The sequence below is a fragment of the Hemiscyllium ocellatum genome, chromosome 34 (genome assembly GCF_020745735.1).
Source record: "Hemiscyllium ocellatum isolate sHemOce1 chromosome 34, sHemOce1.pat.X.cur, whole genome shotgun sequence".
NCBI classification, from domain to species: Eukaryota; Metazoa; Chordata; class Chondrichthyes; order Orectolobiformes; family Hemiscylliidae; genus Hemiscyllium; species Hemiscyllium ocellatum.
The window spans coordinates 8,786,888-8,806,145 of record NC_083434.1 but is presented as its reverse complement, the minus strand read 5'-3'; the positions used below and the strand labels follow the sequence as shown (position 1 = coordinate 8,806,145).

The 19,258-nt window shown below is 38.3% G+C and overlaps 1 protein-coding gene across 3 annotated transcripts in view; it reads right to left on the bottom strand.

The window, feature by feature from the left end:
• The window catches only part of LOC132832127 (F-actin-uncapping protein LRRC16A-like), a 458,164-nt gene that overhangs the window by 69,723 nt on the left and 369,183 nt on the right, over positions 1 to 19,258 (bottom strand). For all 3 annotated transcript variants that reach the window (XM_060849857.1, XM_060849859.1, XM_060849860.1), the window contains exon 29: positions 11,449 to 11,598. In XM_060849857.1, coding sequence (XP_060705840.1) covers positions 11,449 to 11,598 — 150 coding nt within the window. The remainder of the gene's footprint in view (positions 1 to 11,448; positions 11,599 to 19,258) is intronic.

The following is a 19,258-nucleotide window of genomic DNA, read 5'->3' as shown; positions in this document are numbered from 1 at the left end:
TCTCATGGGACGGCCATACAACACAAAAGCAAACAAAGCAACGGGAAGACAAACCAACTACCCAACAAAAGACTGCAAACAGTGGGGTACTTACACTGGTACAGCAGAGAGTCTCCATGCAGCAAAGGAGAAATCAGAAAATGGAGGAAGAGAAGATATGGTGAAAATGGTTTGCATTTCAGAAAGAAAGTACAACCACACAAAAGAAAATATACTGCAGACTGTATATTTCAAACATACAAAGCTTAGTGAATCAGAAATGCACGGACAGCAACAATTTATGAAGTAGGTGTTGTTGACCAGATTTAAGCAAATCAATTTTCAATACATTTCAGCAAAATTTAATATATCAATACATTTAGCAAACTATATTATGCATCTGACACTGAAGAACTGATAGAAATATTAGCATATAAATGGCAGTTTCTAAATTAAATATTCAGCTTGGTCACTTCCCTCGACAAGACGATGAGAACTTCAGCTGACTGGTGTCATTTAAAACTAATTGATGCGGCCACGGGAGGAGAGGGCATGGCATGTGGGTCAGTGAGTGATTATATGTGAGACAGGAGCTGATACTAGAGAATCAATTAATTCAATCATTCCTGAAAGATTCCAACTACTTTTAGTACCTGTGTGAAAAAAAACCTTCACAAGTTTGTTTTGAAATTCTGTAAAACTGAAACGATTGTCAATGTTATAAGGGTTTCCTGAATGAGTGGATGAAGCTTTAGAATTGAACTCATTCCCCTCCCAATGAGTCAGCATAGAGATCCAACTGAACTGCAATCCTATGCACTGCTTGTACTGGAACTCAATATTACACACACAATCTGCAATAGAATTCATTTAAACAGGTCCAACTTGGACAACATTTTCAATCTGCAGTTGTGATTTTAAACCTCCTTATATTAAGAATATAGCAATTCACTTGAAAAAAGAGGAAAACTAAATGAAGCAACACAATTATTTGTTGACTTTATACACAACTCTTTTAATAATGTATTTAGAAGCACATGGACTGGAGACAAGGAACTTTTGTTTTATTTGTTCAAGAGGTGTGGGTTTTGCTGGTAGACTGTTATTTACTGTCCATCCCAAGTTGCCCAGGGTGCAGTTAAAAATCATACTGTTGTGGATCTGGATTCACCTGTAGGATAGATTGGGTATGGATTGTAGAATTCCTTTGTGAAAGGTCATTAATGAACCAGATCAAATTTTAAGCACAACTGACACAAGTTAAAATGGCTGCCATGAGGCCAGATTTTTTAAAAAAACTGAATTCACTTTTCACTGCCAGCCATGGTGGGATTTGAATCCATATCTGCAGAACATTAGTCTGGGATTCTGTATTATCAGTCCAGTGCCATTATCGCGACATACCTTCTCCAGTCATTATAAGTTAGAGTCCTGATGAAGGGTTTCAGCTTGAACGTTGACTTTCTATCCCTTGGATGTTATCTGACCTGCTGTGCTTTTCTAGCTTCACATCTATTGACTTTGTCTCCTAACCCAGAATAAGCTAGATGGTACACTTAAAAATAAAGTCCATCATACAGTTATTGTCAATCAACAATAAGTTGTTTGTAATTGGTACTAAGAAAACAAAATGAACTTCACAATCTGATTTAATACAAGTAACAAGCATATGTTTCAAGCAACCACAGCTTCAAAAAATATTTCAAAGAATTTCGCTTGAAATCACAATTGAAAAATAAGTAAGTTGTCTTGCCAAATGTTTCAAGATCTTGATTTGAATAATCTAAGAATTAAATTTTCAAAGCTGTGGAAGCAGTCAATAATATTCAAATCAAAAAGGAACACATGTCTTGTTTTCATTATTTCATGCGATGTGACTGCTGCCAAGGCTACGATTTGATGTGCATCTCTATCTTTGAACTGCAAGGCAATTTAGGAGGGCAGTTAAGGGTGGATCTGGTGCCTTATTATGTCTAGACCAGGAAAGGAAGGTAGATTTCCCTCCCACCAATGAACCAGATGATTTTATAATAACAAAATGATGATAGCTGTCATAACTGCCATTTCTAAGATTAATGTTATTAATTGAATTTTAGTTCCACCAATGGCCATACTGGAATGTGAAATAGATGTCCTCAGATCATTAGCCATGGTCTCTGGATTTCTAGTCCAGTAACATTACCATTGTACCACATTCTCCCCAATTTCAATTTGCAAGTTTGATGATTTACTTAAATCAAACTCTAGCATACCTTCAACCTCCTCAATATTCTTAAATAACTTGCTGCGTTTTCATATAAGTTGTCCATTAAACTGGCTGCAAGAAATAAGGACTAACAAGACGATAATTGTTATTACTGGGTGAATCAACACGGCTGGAGAAAAAACCTGAACAGTGTTGGATGCTGTCTCATTCTGCATGTAATAAATTCTTTATTAAAAACTTTTAAAATATTTGCATTCCATATGTTGCTTTCTGGTCTTTCCCTCCCTCTCTCAATCCAATCTTTCCCCCTACTCTTTCTATTTATATTTCTGTACTTGGTTCTACTCTAATTTAGGCAATCTTATTTGTCATTCTTGTTTGTCAATCTTTAAATCTCATTGATAAGGGAGTGCCCTGCTGGTTCCAGCATTCATTAAGGTTCCAGATGTCCTCTTGCTTTCATTTTGCCATGAACAATTCTCATTTCCAGCAGATTACATATGATCTTTAGAGTGCAGGAAAATGTCTACTAATGGTGCATTGTATGAGTTGTCCACCTTCATCTTATTGAATGTACATTCCATTATTTGATACTGCTCTATTGCCTTTAGGCATATTTCACTTAACAAATTTTGCACAGATAAATTAGCAAATGATTAAAAACTGACGGTGATTTTTGTGTGATATATCAGACAAATATATTGATAGTTAACAAGGTGAGCACAACTGATGTACATCGGGCCAAGAACCTTCCTAGATAGATATTTACAGTAATAATTACTTAGATTTGAAAATTTCAAGATAAGTAGCTAATCTAGCCCTGGGCCACAGCAATTTTCATAAATCACTTTTGTCTATAAAGAACACGTCTGGATAAGAGGTTTCTCCAGATTTACTCTTCACCGCAAATTTGTTCTTAAAATAATCATCTTTTGGGCACTCAGATTCTGAAACATGTTGTACTACCATTCACAGAATTTTACCAACATGATCACTGCACCATTAGATTAGTGAATACTGCTTGAACTGGCTGCAAAAAGGCAAAAACCACCAGGTCATCCAGACTCTTCTTTTTCCACAGGTTAATCTTAATCAGCTGTTTTCTCATCTTCTCCCTATTTATGTTACAAATATTTGGGAGGAGGATTCTAGGTTCTTTTATTAGTGAGGAGCCACATGATGTTTACTATACTTGTAGACATAGATGGTGAAGACATCTATGCTGACAGTAGTGAAATTATTACTTTCCATAGTCCCAGGGTATGTTTTAAGAATGTCAGGTTGTAAACAGCTATACTTTAAACTGGTTATAATTCCAAGACCAAATTGAATTGGGTTCTAAAGAACAGGTGAGGGATAATTTTACTGAGATACAAATCCTATGTGAATCATGCTAACATACAGATGGGATTTAGGAGGGCAACAGTAAATCAGAAATCATTATACAATTTGATTACAAGATTCTCATAATATAGATCCCAAAACTTCAGAGACAAATCAGACTGCCAAGACCTCAGAGAGAAGGGAGGCAGATTGAGGTAGCAAGCATGAGCATTATGCCGAAAGCATTACATTTCTTGACTCTAACCTCAGAATTATTTTGTTATAAGATGCTATGTAGCTCTTTGGTTTAACAACTCACTTGATTCTTTATATGCATTAATATACCCCAAAATGTATGATTGAATAACTATGTAAACAAATGTATAAAAATCAGCAGCCAAAACAATTATATTTCAGTGCAAGAGTTCTACAGACTTGTGTCCGCGGCCCAATCATTTTCAGTTGTTTTATCAATGATCTTCTGTCTGACACCAAGTCAGAGGTGGGGATGTTCATTGGTTATTGAGATATTTAATAACATACATAACTCCAGACTCTGAAACAGGCAGTGCCCAGTAATACCTGCACAACATTCAGGTTTGGGAAAGTAAGACCATTCATAAGATTTAGGAACAGAAGTAGGGCTTTCTGCTCCACCATTTAATTAGATCACTGCAGATGAGATAATCCTCAACGTCACGTTCCTACCTTCTCTCCATTACCCTTGAGCCCTAACTGATCAGAAACTCTCTATCTCAACCATGAATATACTTAATGACCCAACCTCTAAGGCCCTCTGTGGTAAATAGTTCCACAGACTCACTAGTCCACCAAATAATGTTCACACCACACAAGTGCCAGGCAATGACCATCACCAATGATGGAGAATTTAATCTTTTCTCTTTAACATCCAATGACATTACCATTGCCAAATCCCCTGCCATCAACACCCTGAGGGTTACATTCAGAAACCTAACTGGACTAGCCATATACTCCATGATATAATTTTAAATTATTTCCTTTTAGGCTGTTCAATTAAATGGCATTGATGCTTGTATTTAGTTGTGGATGCACACTAGCAATACTATACATTGGGTGTGATTTTGGGTTGTATGACTCAATGGTCACAAGTTTGGAGTAGTTCTTCCCCCTCCTTGACCCTCTTGCTGGTCAACTTTCCTGCCGTCTGCAATGATTCCACTTCAAAACTGCTCTCAGCCTGTAGTTTTCTTCCTGCTTGTTACTACACATCTTCACATCCTATTCCATTGGGAGCTGCCTTTGAAGGAACTATGGTGAGTTCAGCACTGCCTCATGCATTTGCTGCACGTGCTGTTACTGTGGAGAATCTGCCTCGTTTCATTTAAAATTTCACTCTTCAGGAATCCAAGTGCAAAACTAAGTGAGGAATTGCTGTAAATTATGGTCACAAAGGCAGGTCAGAGGCTGGGAACTCTGCAGTGAGTATCTCGACATTTGATTCCCCAAAACTCACCCACAATCTGAAGGCAAAATCAGAAGTGTGATGGTATGCTCCCAAACTGGAGGACTGAGTGCAGCCCCACCCCCACCACTCAAGAAACCTGACAACATCCAGGATAAAGCAATCAATTTATCTGCCATCCTATCCACAACCATAAACATACAGTCTCTCCACCATGTAGCGTTGAACTCACCATAGTTCCTTCCAAGGCATCTCCCAAACCCACAAGCTGCACCTTCTAGGAGAACAAGGGTAGCTGGCACATGAGCAGCCACCATGTACAAGCTTTCCTGAAAGATACATACCATCCTGGCTTGTTATATTATCATTCCATCAATTGCTGGGTCAAAATCTCTCACAACAGCACTGTGTTGAAACATCCACATCATATTGGATTGCAGCAGTTCATGACATAGCTCACCATCACCTTCTCAACAGCAATTGGGGATGGGCATTAAATGCTGGCCTTGCCTGATTTGTTCACATCACAAGAACAGATAAAAGATGTTAACTTCTTAAGATCCTTCATACAGTCATAGGGCTAGATAAATGTACCACACAAGGTTTTCAAATGGTATCAATAAAATATTATGCTGCTCCAAATATTTCATCAAGAATTGTGAAAAATTTATATATTTGACTAATAAACTGCAAGCATATTAAATTAAAACCGGTTTAGTTATGACATATTTCAAAGTTGCAGAATTGAAATTGATTTATGATGGGTATATTGGAAAACAGTCCGCAGGCTCAGTTTCACATAATTTGCAGACCGTGAACAGCCGGTCTCCATCTGTGAATATGCATTTCCAACGACATAACTGTAAGGTGATCAGGAGGAGGCTTAGAGCATGTTTTTCCTCTGCAGTCAAGGGACAGTAAGATCATTTGTAATTATCATACTGCAGCAACGTTTAATATTAACCAACACAGCACTGTCCATGGAGTGAACCAGAGACCACCCTAATTTAAATGGCATAGTGCCATACCAATGAAATATCTCTCTACAGAACAGAACATTTCTATCACATCTTGCAAAAAATGCTGTTTCCAAAAGGCCAAGACCAATTTGAACTCGTACAGCTTGAGAAACATCAGAAATGTGTAGCCAAAATGTTTTCTTGTTACTGCACTTACTTTTCATTAATGTCACAGTTATTACTACAATTCACTTACTCTGTTGTGCTATCAGTTTGATGGTATTATGATTGATGTATTTGCTAACTGCAAGAGGAGATTATTCTTTTAAGTGAGCATTAGCTTAATGCATTGTAAACATTCTGAGTGATGAACCACTTCATACAAAGATATGTCTGGCAGCAGCTAAAACAAGTCATTCCCAAATGGCCAAACTCTATTATTAAAAATGGTAACAATGAGATATAGACATATATAACACCATAATTAAAACATTTAAAATGCATGCAGCAAATGGTGAAATTGCAAACCTTAATTCATTGACTGAAACCAAAACCCTACCCCACAAGACAATGCTCTGGAAATGAGGGTTAGGAGAATGATACAGGGAAAAGAATTCAAAGTCCACTAAAACGCTTAAAACCAGACAGCCCATCTCATTAAGTTTGACCCTGAGAATGGCCCTTTCAGAGTTGATCCAGATGAAAACACAGAAACAAAACATAAGAGGTCTGCCAATCTCACCCAGTCATGAACAGTACAACTGTGGCACCATCACCTAACCTTCACAATACAAGAACACCATAGCTCAGGGCTCATAACAACCCAAACTAACTAATAGGAGCATTGGAATATTGGGAAAAGAAGCAAGTCATCCAACATTGCCTGAAAAGTATTTCCTGAAATAGTTTCTGAATGAGCTAACTTGAATTTGAGGAATTACTTTTAGCCACAATCATTCCAGCAGAGTTGTTAATTATTCCTATCTATACCATCAAATTCTTTTCATATTTTAAGCAGCTTACTTAGGTAATGTATTAAGTTTCTATGCTCAATGAAATGAGCCAATTACACTACCTTTTTTTTCCACAGGATGTATCACTTGCTCGCCCCCAATTGCCCTCAAGAAGGTAGCTACCTTATTAAACCATCACCTGTTGCAGGTAAACCTATAGTCCTGTTAGGGAGATTCAGGAATTTGGTCTAGTGACAGTGGAGGAACTAAAACATAGATTTTTGGCTCAGAGAGAAACTTGCAGATGGGAGAGTGTTTTTATGCTCCTACTGCCCTTGTCCTTCCAAGTCGTAGATGCTGTTGATTTGGAACACGTTGAAGGAAACCCAGATTGGAGAATTTGGAGGCCTCCACCGCCAATCTGGCAGGCAGGTCATTCTGGCTTCCCAGTCAAGAAACTAGATACATTTTTCACACATTGAGAAGTCAGGTAATCGAGCTTGTGTCAAGATGAAGCCCTTAAATGACCATTAATTAACCACATAGGGCCTTAATTGGTGATGGGTCAAGAAAGTCCATGCCCAATGGACCTTCTTACTCAGAAGGGGGCCAGTATTTTTCCAGGCTCAACTTGCTCAGTTATTTCCCATTCTCACCATCTCACTAGGAACCTTCAATCATGGGAAAATTCCAGTGTCACTGTAGTTACCTTGCATTTCATTATCTTTCATCATGTAGACAGATTAAATCAAGTGTATACACAATAATATTGTATATTGCCCAAGAAAAGTATTTTTCACTGGTTAACTCAGTTGGCTAGACAGTTATTGTGTGGTTCAGAATAATGTCAACAGTGTGGACTTTATTTCAGCTGAGGTAAATCTGGGGCTTGCCTTCTTGCCCTGCCTCATTATAAAATCATGCACAACCCATGGTTCAGTAGCGCTGGTGAATAGAAAATATTGACTCTTACTGAGAAAAATGCCACTTGGTCGTTAATAAGTTTGCTGACTGTTCAGTCACTATTGCTACCTTATGACCTCAGATTTGACCCAATCAGATGAAAGTGTGACAAATGGTACATGCAGACATTTTTTAAGGAAACAGATTTCCTATCACCAAAGAATAAATTCCTTCTCCTCAAATGGTAACTCCAAACAAAATAGAGAATTTAATCATCAGAATAATCCTAACAAAGCTTTTCAGAAAAGGATAAAACTTCACTTGATTTTGGTGTATTAATTCTCCTTTAAAATGAACACCTTATTGTCTATCTTCTGGGTAAGTTTAATATATGGGAAATTATCATTGAGCAGTAACCTTGTCATCAGGTTATGGCCTAGAAAAAAAGGTGCATGGGATTATCAGGTTTTTTTTAAAGCAATCTGCATGCTGAAAGGGTAGGGCTGCAGAGAGAAAGAGAAGAGAGATACAATGTTATAGTAAATCCAGTAAAATTTCTCTCATTGAGTTCATGAGCATCATGCTCTTTCGTGACTGTAAACTGCCTAAAATCAAACTACAGATACTCTTTCTTAAATTCATTTTGTTTTCAATAATGGAAATCTTAACTGAACAAATTACTTATTTTCAAACTATTCAATGCACTCATATTAAAGGTGAACTAACTGTATGCACTACATCTCACACAACAATTTTGTAAAAAGTATTATTTGGATACCAATTGCAGTGGGAGCAGGTAAATCACCAGAAATGAGCTTTTCTCTAACTTTACAAACTCAATAAAACAAACTCAGATGGAGTTTAAACTCAAAATGTCGCTGTAGAAGAACAAAACCATCAGCAGGGCATCAGGGCAAGGGTTTCCTCTTTTGACAGTAGTTCCTCATATTTTAATGTCCATTCATTACAAACTAAAACATCCAGGTTTGAGGCTTCCAATAGGTTGCAGTGACTCTTCCAAATCAAACCCTACACAAAAGAACGAGGAATTTCAAATCCAAGTTCAGTTCTGGTGAGCTTTTGAGGAAACTTAAAATTAGTCATACTAATGGTCCTGACCACAGAATTATGATTTAGAGCAAATGAATTACCATTGCAATTTGTGGTTAATTTTGGCTGTAGGAAGACTTTCAAAGAGGGGCTTACATTGAAGCATCTTTTACAAGTTTTAAAATACGATGATCCTTTAATTTGCAGAGTGGCTGACTATTGTACATCAATATAACTAACAAATGGCTCTGCTTGTGGTTTTAAAAGCCATTTTCAGATATTTCAAACCATGTTACTCACAGATTGTGGAAAGAGCTTTTCAAAGTGGAGACTGTAAATAGTGATGTTGAGAGTATTTATGTGACACGGCTGATGAAAAATCAGATCAGAAATTTAGGGTAATTCAAACAGAGGGGATCACGATGCTGCCACTTCCATGGACCATTGTTGGATGGTATTGGCAGATTAAAAACCTCATTAGATGACAACAACCATGAAGCTGCTGTGTGTTCTGCATTTGAAAATCACTAACATCAGACTTTTGTGGATTTATTGACCTGCACCATTCTACAAGGCAACAGCAAGCTCCAACACAGCTGCTGTTTGCCTTTCAGCACTGCAATCGAGCCCCTTGCATTGGACAACAAGCTTCCTTCCGATCCAATCACAGGCTTATTATGCCAAACTAACACTGTACTAGCCTTACAGACTCAGCTCAGGGTCAGAACCCAGAAAGTGATTTAAGAAATGGGTTTCTGACCTCAGATTAAAAATCTAGTCCCAGATATGTGATACATTTGGGTCTGGATGTAATTCATATGCCACATACACAAATATTATACAGAGGCCAAGTAATTTGTGCAATACATTTCAGAAATCAGTTAAGTTTTACTACTTACTCAGGTGGACCTACTATTACAAAAAAAACTGAATCCAAAACTCAACCACTAATTTAAAGTTATAGCAGAAGCAGTAACCAATGTGATACTGACTTTAAAGGAAAGAAAAACCACTTTATTGAGTTGTACAATGTCCCTCCACTGCTCTTTAAGCTGTGAACAGTCTTGGGATGAGTTCCACACTTCTGTGATGTGGCATGGGACGCTTGATTACATTAAAGGTGTCATGTAAATGCATGTTGTTGTAGTGAAAAATTGAACATAAAGCATTGGTCAATCTCAGAAGTTGGGGGAAAAGAAACGACCTTTGTGTTTAACATCCTTCACCTTCGTTTTATCAAACCTGATGAATCACTAAATATAATCATCTGAATATCGAGTTAAGGTAGAATTACCATAATCTACTGAATATAGGGACAGACTGAATGGTCTTCTATATTGCTATGATTCGACTAATTAAATTGTTCTGATGGAAGACAGAAAAAACTATTTTGTTAGTGTGAAAAACCATCATTTTATTTTCAATATACAAAAATGGCCATTCATCACAGGATTGAAACTACTCTGACTGTGAAATCATTTTACCCAAAAACTAAGAGAGTGTAGAACACCAACATCACAGCTACTAAGAAAGACTGTCTCATCTTGCCTTTTCAACATATGAGGCTTCAAAAAATCTCCTCCACTTTGTTTCAAAAAGCTCACAGTTCACCTGTAAAGAAAAAGGATCACTACGGTCTGCTTTCAGAATCTGAACAGTCGAAGGGACCCTGTAATCCATCCTGATTTGACCCCACCCATTTGAACTTCAATTCGAGAGAGTGGGAAAAGCTTCATCCTTCATTGCATCCCTGAAGTCATGTGAACTGTTATTCTGCTTCTGTGTAAACATTTGTATCAGTGCACTCCATTTTTTAATTGTATCATTCTTGGATGAGTCATGTGCGTTTTATATAGTGATAGAGCTATTCGAGATGAGTGTTCTTGAATAAATATTAAACCAAGTTTAATTCCTTCAACGTCCAGTGTCGGTGACTTTTAAATTGACTACACACTAATGGAGGTTTAGGACCATGCAACAGCCTTATTAAAAATTACACCACATTGATTTCTCATAGGTGAATAAGATTTAAGGGCTTCAGTCTATCCTCTGTCCACAACAAATTGTGTGCTTTGATACTGCAATCTGCTCTAGCTGAGCCCCGATTAAGAATCACATGAACTTTCTTTTACTGAGATGCACAGTGGGTTTTTGCTGCCTTGAAAATCTCCAGAATGTCGCTGTGAAATTTTGGTGATGTGTAACTGTCAATTCTGCTGATTTCAACAGCATTTTTGCAACATGTATATTACATGCTGAGAATGCTGATATGGTTTGAATATCTTTCCAAGGTTATACAGAGAAATGGCTTTGCTGGAATGTTTTGTTATTTAGCTCTTCCTACTGTTACAAGTGAACAGCCGTCTCTTATACACACATGGTGGATAGATAACTGTATTCACGGCTTCTTCTGTTACGAAAACAATATTGTCCAAAACCTTAAGTGTGTAAAATTCATATGTTTTCTATAAGTAAATAATAAAATTAGTATACTTATATAAGGGAAATAATTTCCCACAAACTTGAAAAAGTTCATTTCTTTTAAATCAAAAGGAATTTGGTTATGACATTCTTTGGGATATACACTTTCCAAACTCTGAGCTTAATATATTATTCTACTGTCAAACTTACCATGCAGGTGTCAAGCTCTTCCAGCCTCTCCAATTCGGTCAGTTCCTCGGCGGTGACAGCAAGACGCTTGGTAGGTTTCTCTTCCAATACCTCGATTTCTGTGGATTCCTGGCGTGGTAGTGGCTTTCCACGCTTTGTCAAATGGTTGGCCTAGATAGGAAATATGATCAGCAAGAAAGGAAACATGCCTCAATGTTTTTAGATGGTTTTGTGCTTTATAACAATATTGGAACCAGATGCATTACTAATGGATTAATATTCACCCCTAACACCAACTTATAAAACCCTTATTTCAACTTATTCATTGGGGAGTCTCCAGTGACTCATGAGTTAGACAGAGGAGGTTGAGGAACCTCTTAAGAATTGCAAGATCACAACGTTTACAGCATAGGATTTCGCTTGGTATGTTTGTGCTGGCTCTCTGAAAAAAAATTAATTTATGCCAGTCCCTTGCCTCATCTCCACAGTCTTCCTTTACAGATCCCAACTCCCTGTGAAATGCTGTGAACAAACATGGCTCCTCCACGGTTTCAGCCGGTGCATTCCAGATCCTGATCACTTGTTGCTGTTGCTCCCTTTGCTAATCACCTTATATCCTTTGCCTCTGGTTCTTGATCTTTATGCCAGCTCAAACTGTTTTTCCCTATCTCCAATGTCCAGACCTGTCATAATTTTAGGTATCTCAATCAAATCTTCTCACAACTTTCTCCAAGGAAGCTAGTCAAAATTTTCTGATCTACACAACTAAAGTTTGGAATTATTCTCATAACTCTTTTTTGTACTTGCCTTTATACCATCACACCCATCCGAAGGATGGTGCACACAGGATACAATTCTCCGGTTAAAGCCAAACCAATATTCTATAAATATTTACCACAGCTTTCTTGCTTATTAAGCCTAGGATACTCTATGATATATTAGCTACAATCTGAATCTATACTATACTTGTGTAACTAAAGAATCAGTAGGTCCAAGTTCCACTGCTCTGGCACCTCTTACGAGTCATAATTTAAATTTTACATGTTCGCTCCTTGTACTTCTTACAAAAATAAATCACATCATATTTCTCTGTATTTAATTTACTCTATTATTTGTCTACCCATTCCATTATCTTCCTCATGTCCTTTTGAAGTTCACAATGCTTCCAAACATTAAGCTATATGCTTCATTACTGCTAACTGGATTGTGGTACACGTGACAACAATAAATCAAACACCGAGGCCTACATCACTACTAGAAATCAGGAGCAGCAGGGGTCAGGTCTTAGACCCATGGGAAACTCCACTACAAAAGTTCTTCAGTTAGAAAAACATCATTTATTTACTACTTGCTGTTCCCAGTTCCTCAGCCATTTTCACATCTATGTTGTTACTCTTCCTTCGCTCCACAAACTCTTTTGTTTAAAGTCCGATGTGATACCCCACATCAAGTGTCTTTTGAAAGTTCATATATATCATATCAACAGCATTACCTGTATTATAAAACTCAAGCAGGTTAGTTGAATGCAATTTGCCCTGATCAAATCCATGCTGCTTTTCTTTCGTTAACCCACATTTGCTACCTGACTATTATTGATCCAAATTATAAGTTAAGTTTCCCTAACAGAGGTTAGACTAACTGGCCAGTAGTCACTGGGTTTAGCTTTACACCATTTCAACATGCAAAATTTTTCAATGCTCTGGCACCACCTTGGACTATAAGGAAGACTGAAAAGTTATAGTCTGTATCTTCATAATTTCCACTCTCCGCTTGCGCATCAATCCTTACCAGCTCAAAGTCCACTCAGTGTAGCCAATAACCAACACCAAATTAGTTTAAACCTATTGAGTATCTGAACTACCTCTTGTTTGACACTGTACAGTGCTGCAGCTTCTTCCCTAATTAAATGTGTTACATTTGATACCTTGGCTATGCCCTCTACATACTTCCAAATTGGCCACACCCTTCCTTTAATTGTTTATATGCCCGCTGGATTTGTTTGTGTTAGCTGTCAGTCTCCTGACATACTCTCTCTTTACCTCTCATTTGTTTGACTCACCTGATACCTTTTTCTTCTTTATCTATCTCTTTTGCCATTAAGGATCTCTGGATTCCTTCCTCTTGGCAATATATCTTGACTGAGAGAGTAGACTGCACTTTTCTGGAAAATTGTCCTGAACGCACTCCAGGAACAGTGGTTTCTCTTTGCCCTTCATATTATCACTGCTTAATCTAGAATTGAAGTTCCCAATATATAATGCTTACACCTTTCTGTAATACTCTTGCAAATCCATTCCACTATATCTTTCCTACTTTACTCTGGCTGACAGACTACATCAAACGATTCAATTGATGCATTTCTGTTTCTTAGCTTAGTAAAATAAATTGTCTTTGACCCTGCTGGGTTATCCACTCTCTCCAGCATAGCAACATTTTCCTTAATCGACACTACTAAATCCCTTTCCTTTACCAATCTTTCCTGAATACCTTCTATATGGGAATATGTAATAACTAGGCATATATTTGAACTCAACCTCCATTATAATCATAGCATCTGCAATTCACCAGTTTTATTTATCATACTTTGCATGCTTATACTCCATGCTAACTTTAGTTGACATTTATTACTTTCTTCCTTACTATGACCGTGACTAATTACTTAATATTCCCTCTTGAAGGCAATCTCTGTCTTGTGGCATTTTGTGCACCATGGAATTCCTCTTGAATATTGCCTCCTGGTTCCTAGAACCTGTGAATTCCGTTTACATTTTCTCTTAAAACAGTTCAGATGTTTTTACACCTTGAACAATATCTAAGTGTACAGTACACAATGGTACTTTCAACATGTCATACCTTCACGCAAAACACATATCCATGAAAGTGTCTGCTGCTTTGTGATGTTACATAAAAATGGAATGGGCATTAAAGTTGTACTTTATACAGCTCCTCATTAATAACAAAAACTCAAACAACATTATGCATGATTAGAGGTTGTGGGCAATGTATTTAGCAGCATCCTGATCCTATACTAACTTAGTTAGTAATTACTAGTGTGCAGCTAAAATCAAAATATTCCAATATATTGTATGTAGGTTTGGATTACTTCAGTTGAACAGTCAGAATTGAAAATCATAAGTTGATCACACTTGGTGGGAATGGAAAAGCATTACTTCATCCAACAATTCCCAATAATAAAGTATAACTAGGAAACAGATATGGAAACTGGTTTACGAGACATTTGCACAATATCTCTAATACTACTATGTTGTCCACCTGTTGCCAATCCTGATGACAAAGAAGATTTGCCTAAGTCAGTTCCTTCTTAAATCATATGGCATTCAAAATTTCCAATCAATTAAGAATCACAATGCTGTGCTGTTTATTGGGTCCTTGATCATTCCAAATACTTTCAAGCCTATTTGAAAATTGCCTATATTTATTGTTCTTTGACTCTTTGTTTCAATTTTCCTTCTGATGCCAATGGAAATGGATGCTTCTGATGTTTAAATTACCTCCAAAATGCTCTGATTTCTCTTTTGGCTGACTGGTAGAGGGCACAGAGTCTGGATAAATGCATCTTTTTCAGGATCATAGCTGCTGGCCAATGGAGTTCTGCTGGTTCCATATTGGGATTACAACTATTTATGTTATACATTAACAATCAGGACAAAGAAATTGAGGGCGTTGTTGCTAAGTCTGCAATTGATACAAAGATGAGTTGGTAAAGCTTAGCTCCTCTGCTTTGAGAGTCAGTGACTGTGGACAAATGGTTTCACTAAAAGAGTGAGCAGAATAGTTCCTTTTGACAGACGGTTGTTAGAGGATGAAATTATTTTCCACAAAGAATAATTGCGAAAGAAATCATTGCAACTTTGAAGAGAAAAGTGGACAAATACTTGAAGTAGGATCAAGTAATGATATGACAAAAGCAAGGACAGACAAGATTAATTCAAAACTGCTCTAGTGAAGAGTCAATACTGCCACAATTGCTTTCTATTGTATTTTCCTCCATGACGTGATGCTATTTTCATCCATGCTTCAGAATTTCTTCATGATAAAATAGCCAGTGTAACTGGTCTAGCATTCCACTGGTATGGCAGCATGAGGTAATATTAAATTTAATTACATGGATGGTATTCCATTAAAACTGCACATGGGGAAGGGGAGAAAGTGACACAAAACATTACAGTGGACCTTGATGTTGTATCGACCTGTGGAACCAATCTGAAGTCTACCTATTCCAATTTCATCCATTTGTTTATTCAATGACCTTTTAAATGCCCTGAAAGTTGGCAAGTCTACTACTGTTGCAGGCAGTGCGTTCCATGCCCCTATTACTCTGAGTAAAGAAACTACCTCTGACATCTGTCATATATCTATCAACCCACAATCTGAAGCTATGTCCCTTTGTGTTAGCCATCACCATCCACCCGATCAAACCCTTTGATTATCTTAAATGTCTCAATTGAATCATCTCTCAACCTCCTTCTCTCTAATGAAAACAGCCTCAAGTCCCTCAGCCATTCCTCATAAGACCTTCCCTTCATACCAGGTAACATCCTAGTAAATCTCCTCTGAACCCTTTTCAAAGCTTCCACATCCTTCTGATACTGTGGTGACCAGAACTGCATGAAATATCCAAGTGGGGCCACACCAGAGTGTTGTATGTCTGCAGCATCACCTCGTGGTTTCAAAACTCAATTCCTCTATCAATAAAAACTCACACACCATATGCCTTCTTGACAACCCAATCAACCTGGGTGGCAACTTTCAGGGATCTATGTATGTGGACACTGAGATCCCTTTGCTCATCTACACTACCAAGAATCTTACCATTAGCCCAGTACTCTGCATTCCTGTTGCTCCTTCCAAAATGAATCACCTCACACTTTTCCACATTAAACTCCATTTGCCACCTCTCAGCCCAGCTCTGTAGCTTACCAATGTCCCTCTGTAACCTGCAACGCCCTTCACCACAACTCTACTGATCTTAGTGTCATCCTCAAACTTACTAACCCATCCTTCCATGCCCTCATCTATCTCATGTATAAAAATGACAAACAGCAGTGTCCCCAAAACAGATCCTTGCTGTATAACGCTAGGAACTAAACTCCAGAATGAACATTTCCCATCAACCACCACCCTCTGTCTTCTTTCAGCTAGCCAATATCTGATCCAAATCACTAAATCACGCTCAATCCATGGGGAACCTTATCAAACACCTTACTGAAATTCATATACACTACATCAATTGCTTTACCCTCATCCGCCTGTTTGGTCACTATCTCAAAGAACTCAATAAGATTTGCGAAGCACGGTCTACTCTTCACAAAACTAATGCTGACTATCCCTCATCAATTTATTCCTTTCTAGATGACTATAAATCCGATCTCTTATGACCTATTCCAAAACTTTACCCACAATCGAACTAAAGCGCACTGGTTTATAAATACCAGGGTTAACTCTATTCCCCTTCTTGAACAAGGGGACATTTGCTATCCTCCAGTCTTCTGGCACTATTCCTGTAGACATTGACAGCATAAAGATCAAAACCAAAGGTTCTGCAATCTCCTCCCTGGCTTCCCAGAGAATCCTAGCATAAATCCCATCTGGCCCAGGAGACTTATCTATTTTCACACTTTCCAGAATGGCTAACACCTCCTCCTTGTGAACCTCAAATCCATGTAGTCAAGTTGCCTGTATCTCAGTATTCTTCTCAATGACATTATCTTTTTCCAGTCCGAATAGTGACAAAAAAATATTCATTTTACAGATTAGATTCCCTTATCACCTCGGACTCCACGCCCAACTTCCCTTGATCTTACTCTAGTCATTCTTTTATTCCTGATACAACTATAGTTAACTTGAGGGTTTTCTTGATCCTGTCTGCCAAAGACTACTCATGTTCCCTCCTGGTTCTTCTTAGCTCTCTCTTTCAGTCTTTCCTGGTTAACTTGTAACTCTAAAGCACCCTAACTGAGTCTTCATGTCTCATCCTAATATAAGCCTTCTTCTTCCTCTTGACAAGAGATTCAACTACTTCTGTAAAGCATGGCTCCCTCGCTTGACCACTTCCTCCCTGCCTGACTGGTACATACTTATCAAGGACCTGCAGTAACTGTTCATTGAATAAGCTCCACATTTCAATTGTGCCCAAGCCCTGTAGTTTTCTTCCACATCCTATGCATCAAAAATCTTGCCTAATTGCAACATAATTGCTCTTCTCCCAGCTATAACTCTTGCCCTGTGGTATGTACCTAGCCCTTTCCATTGCTAAAATAAACGTAACCAAATTGTGGTCACTATCACCAAAGTGCTCACCTACCTCCAAATGTTACAACTGGCCTGGTTCATTACCCAATGCCAAATCCAATGTGCCCTCGCCTCTTGTTGGCCTGTCTACACACTGTGTCAGGAAAACCTCCTGCACACACTGGCCAAAAACTGACCCATATAAAAGTACTCAAACTATAGAGTTTCCAGTCAATATTTGGAAAGTTAAAGTCCCCCATAACACCTACTCGGTTCAACATCGAAGTCCCAGGTACTAACCCATTTTGCTCATGGCATTGAAGTAGGCACACTTTAAACCACCCTCCTACTTGCCGGTGAACTTGCGACCTTGAAACCTCATTTCTGACCTCATTGCTCTCAACATCCTGGACACATCCCATCCCCCTGCTGAATTAGTTTAAACCCTCCCGAAGAGTATTAGCAAATTGCCCCCACCCCCCCAAGGATATTGGTACTCCTCTGGTTCAGGTGAAGACCATCCTGTTTGGAGAGGTTCCACCTACCCCAGAATGAGCTCCAATTATCCAGGAATCAGAAACCCTCCCTCCTGCACCATCCCTATAGCCGCGTGTTCAATTCCTCTTTCTCCCTATTCCTCACCCTTGCTAGCATGTGGCACAGGCAACAAACCAGAGATAACAACTCTGCTTGTTCTAGCACTAAGCTTCCACCCTAGCTCCCTGAATTTCAGTCTTAAATCCCTATCCCTTTTCCTACCTTTGACAACTCACAGCTATATCTTGATAGAAATGTGGGAAGAGTAGTAAGTCATTGAGTCCCTTAAACCTGTTTTGCCATTCAGTGAGATTATGGCTAATCTACAAACTAATTTCATTTATCTACATTTGCCCTACATCCCTTATTAGTTGCCAAACAAAAATTGATAAACTTCAGTTTTAAAATTAACCATTGACCTAGCATTAATTACCAATTGCAGAAGTGATTTCCAAACTTTCACCTGAGGGCTGGTCCCTAGTATCACTCCTGGAGTCCTCTGCTGTGATTCAGCCAAATCAGAAAAAGGTTGCCTATTTACCATTCCAGGATTTTCTGGATGGATATCTGATGAAGGTTGCCTTTTTTTACAGCAACAGCTGTTATATCTCAGTAAGTAAAATGTTGACAGCTTGCCAAGCCACTTTGACAAGTTAATGAGAAGATAAATGTGTAAGATAAATGGGAGGGGGACTGGATGCCTAGTGCCATAGAGATGTACAGTACAGAAACAGACACTTCAATCCAACTCGTCTATGCTGACCAGATATCCTGATCTAATCTAATCTAGTCCCATTTGCTAGCATTTGGTCCATATCCCTCCAAACCTTTCCTTTTCACATACCCATCCAGATGTCTTTCAAATGTTGCAATTGTACTACCCTTCACCACTTCCTCTGGAAGGCCATTCCATACATGCACCACTCTCTGTGTGACAAAGTTGCCTCGTAGGTCCCTTTTAAATCTTTCCCCTCTCACCCTAAACCTATGTCCTCTAGTTCTGGACTCCCCACCCCAGGGAAAACACTTTGTCTATTTATTC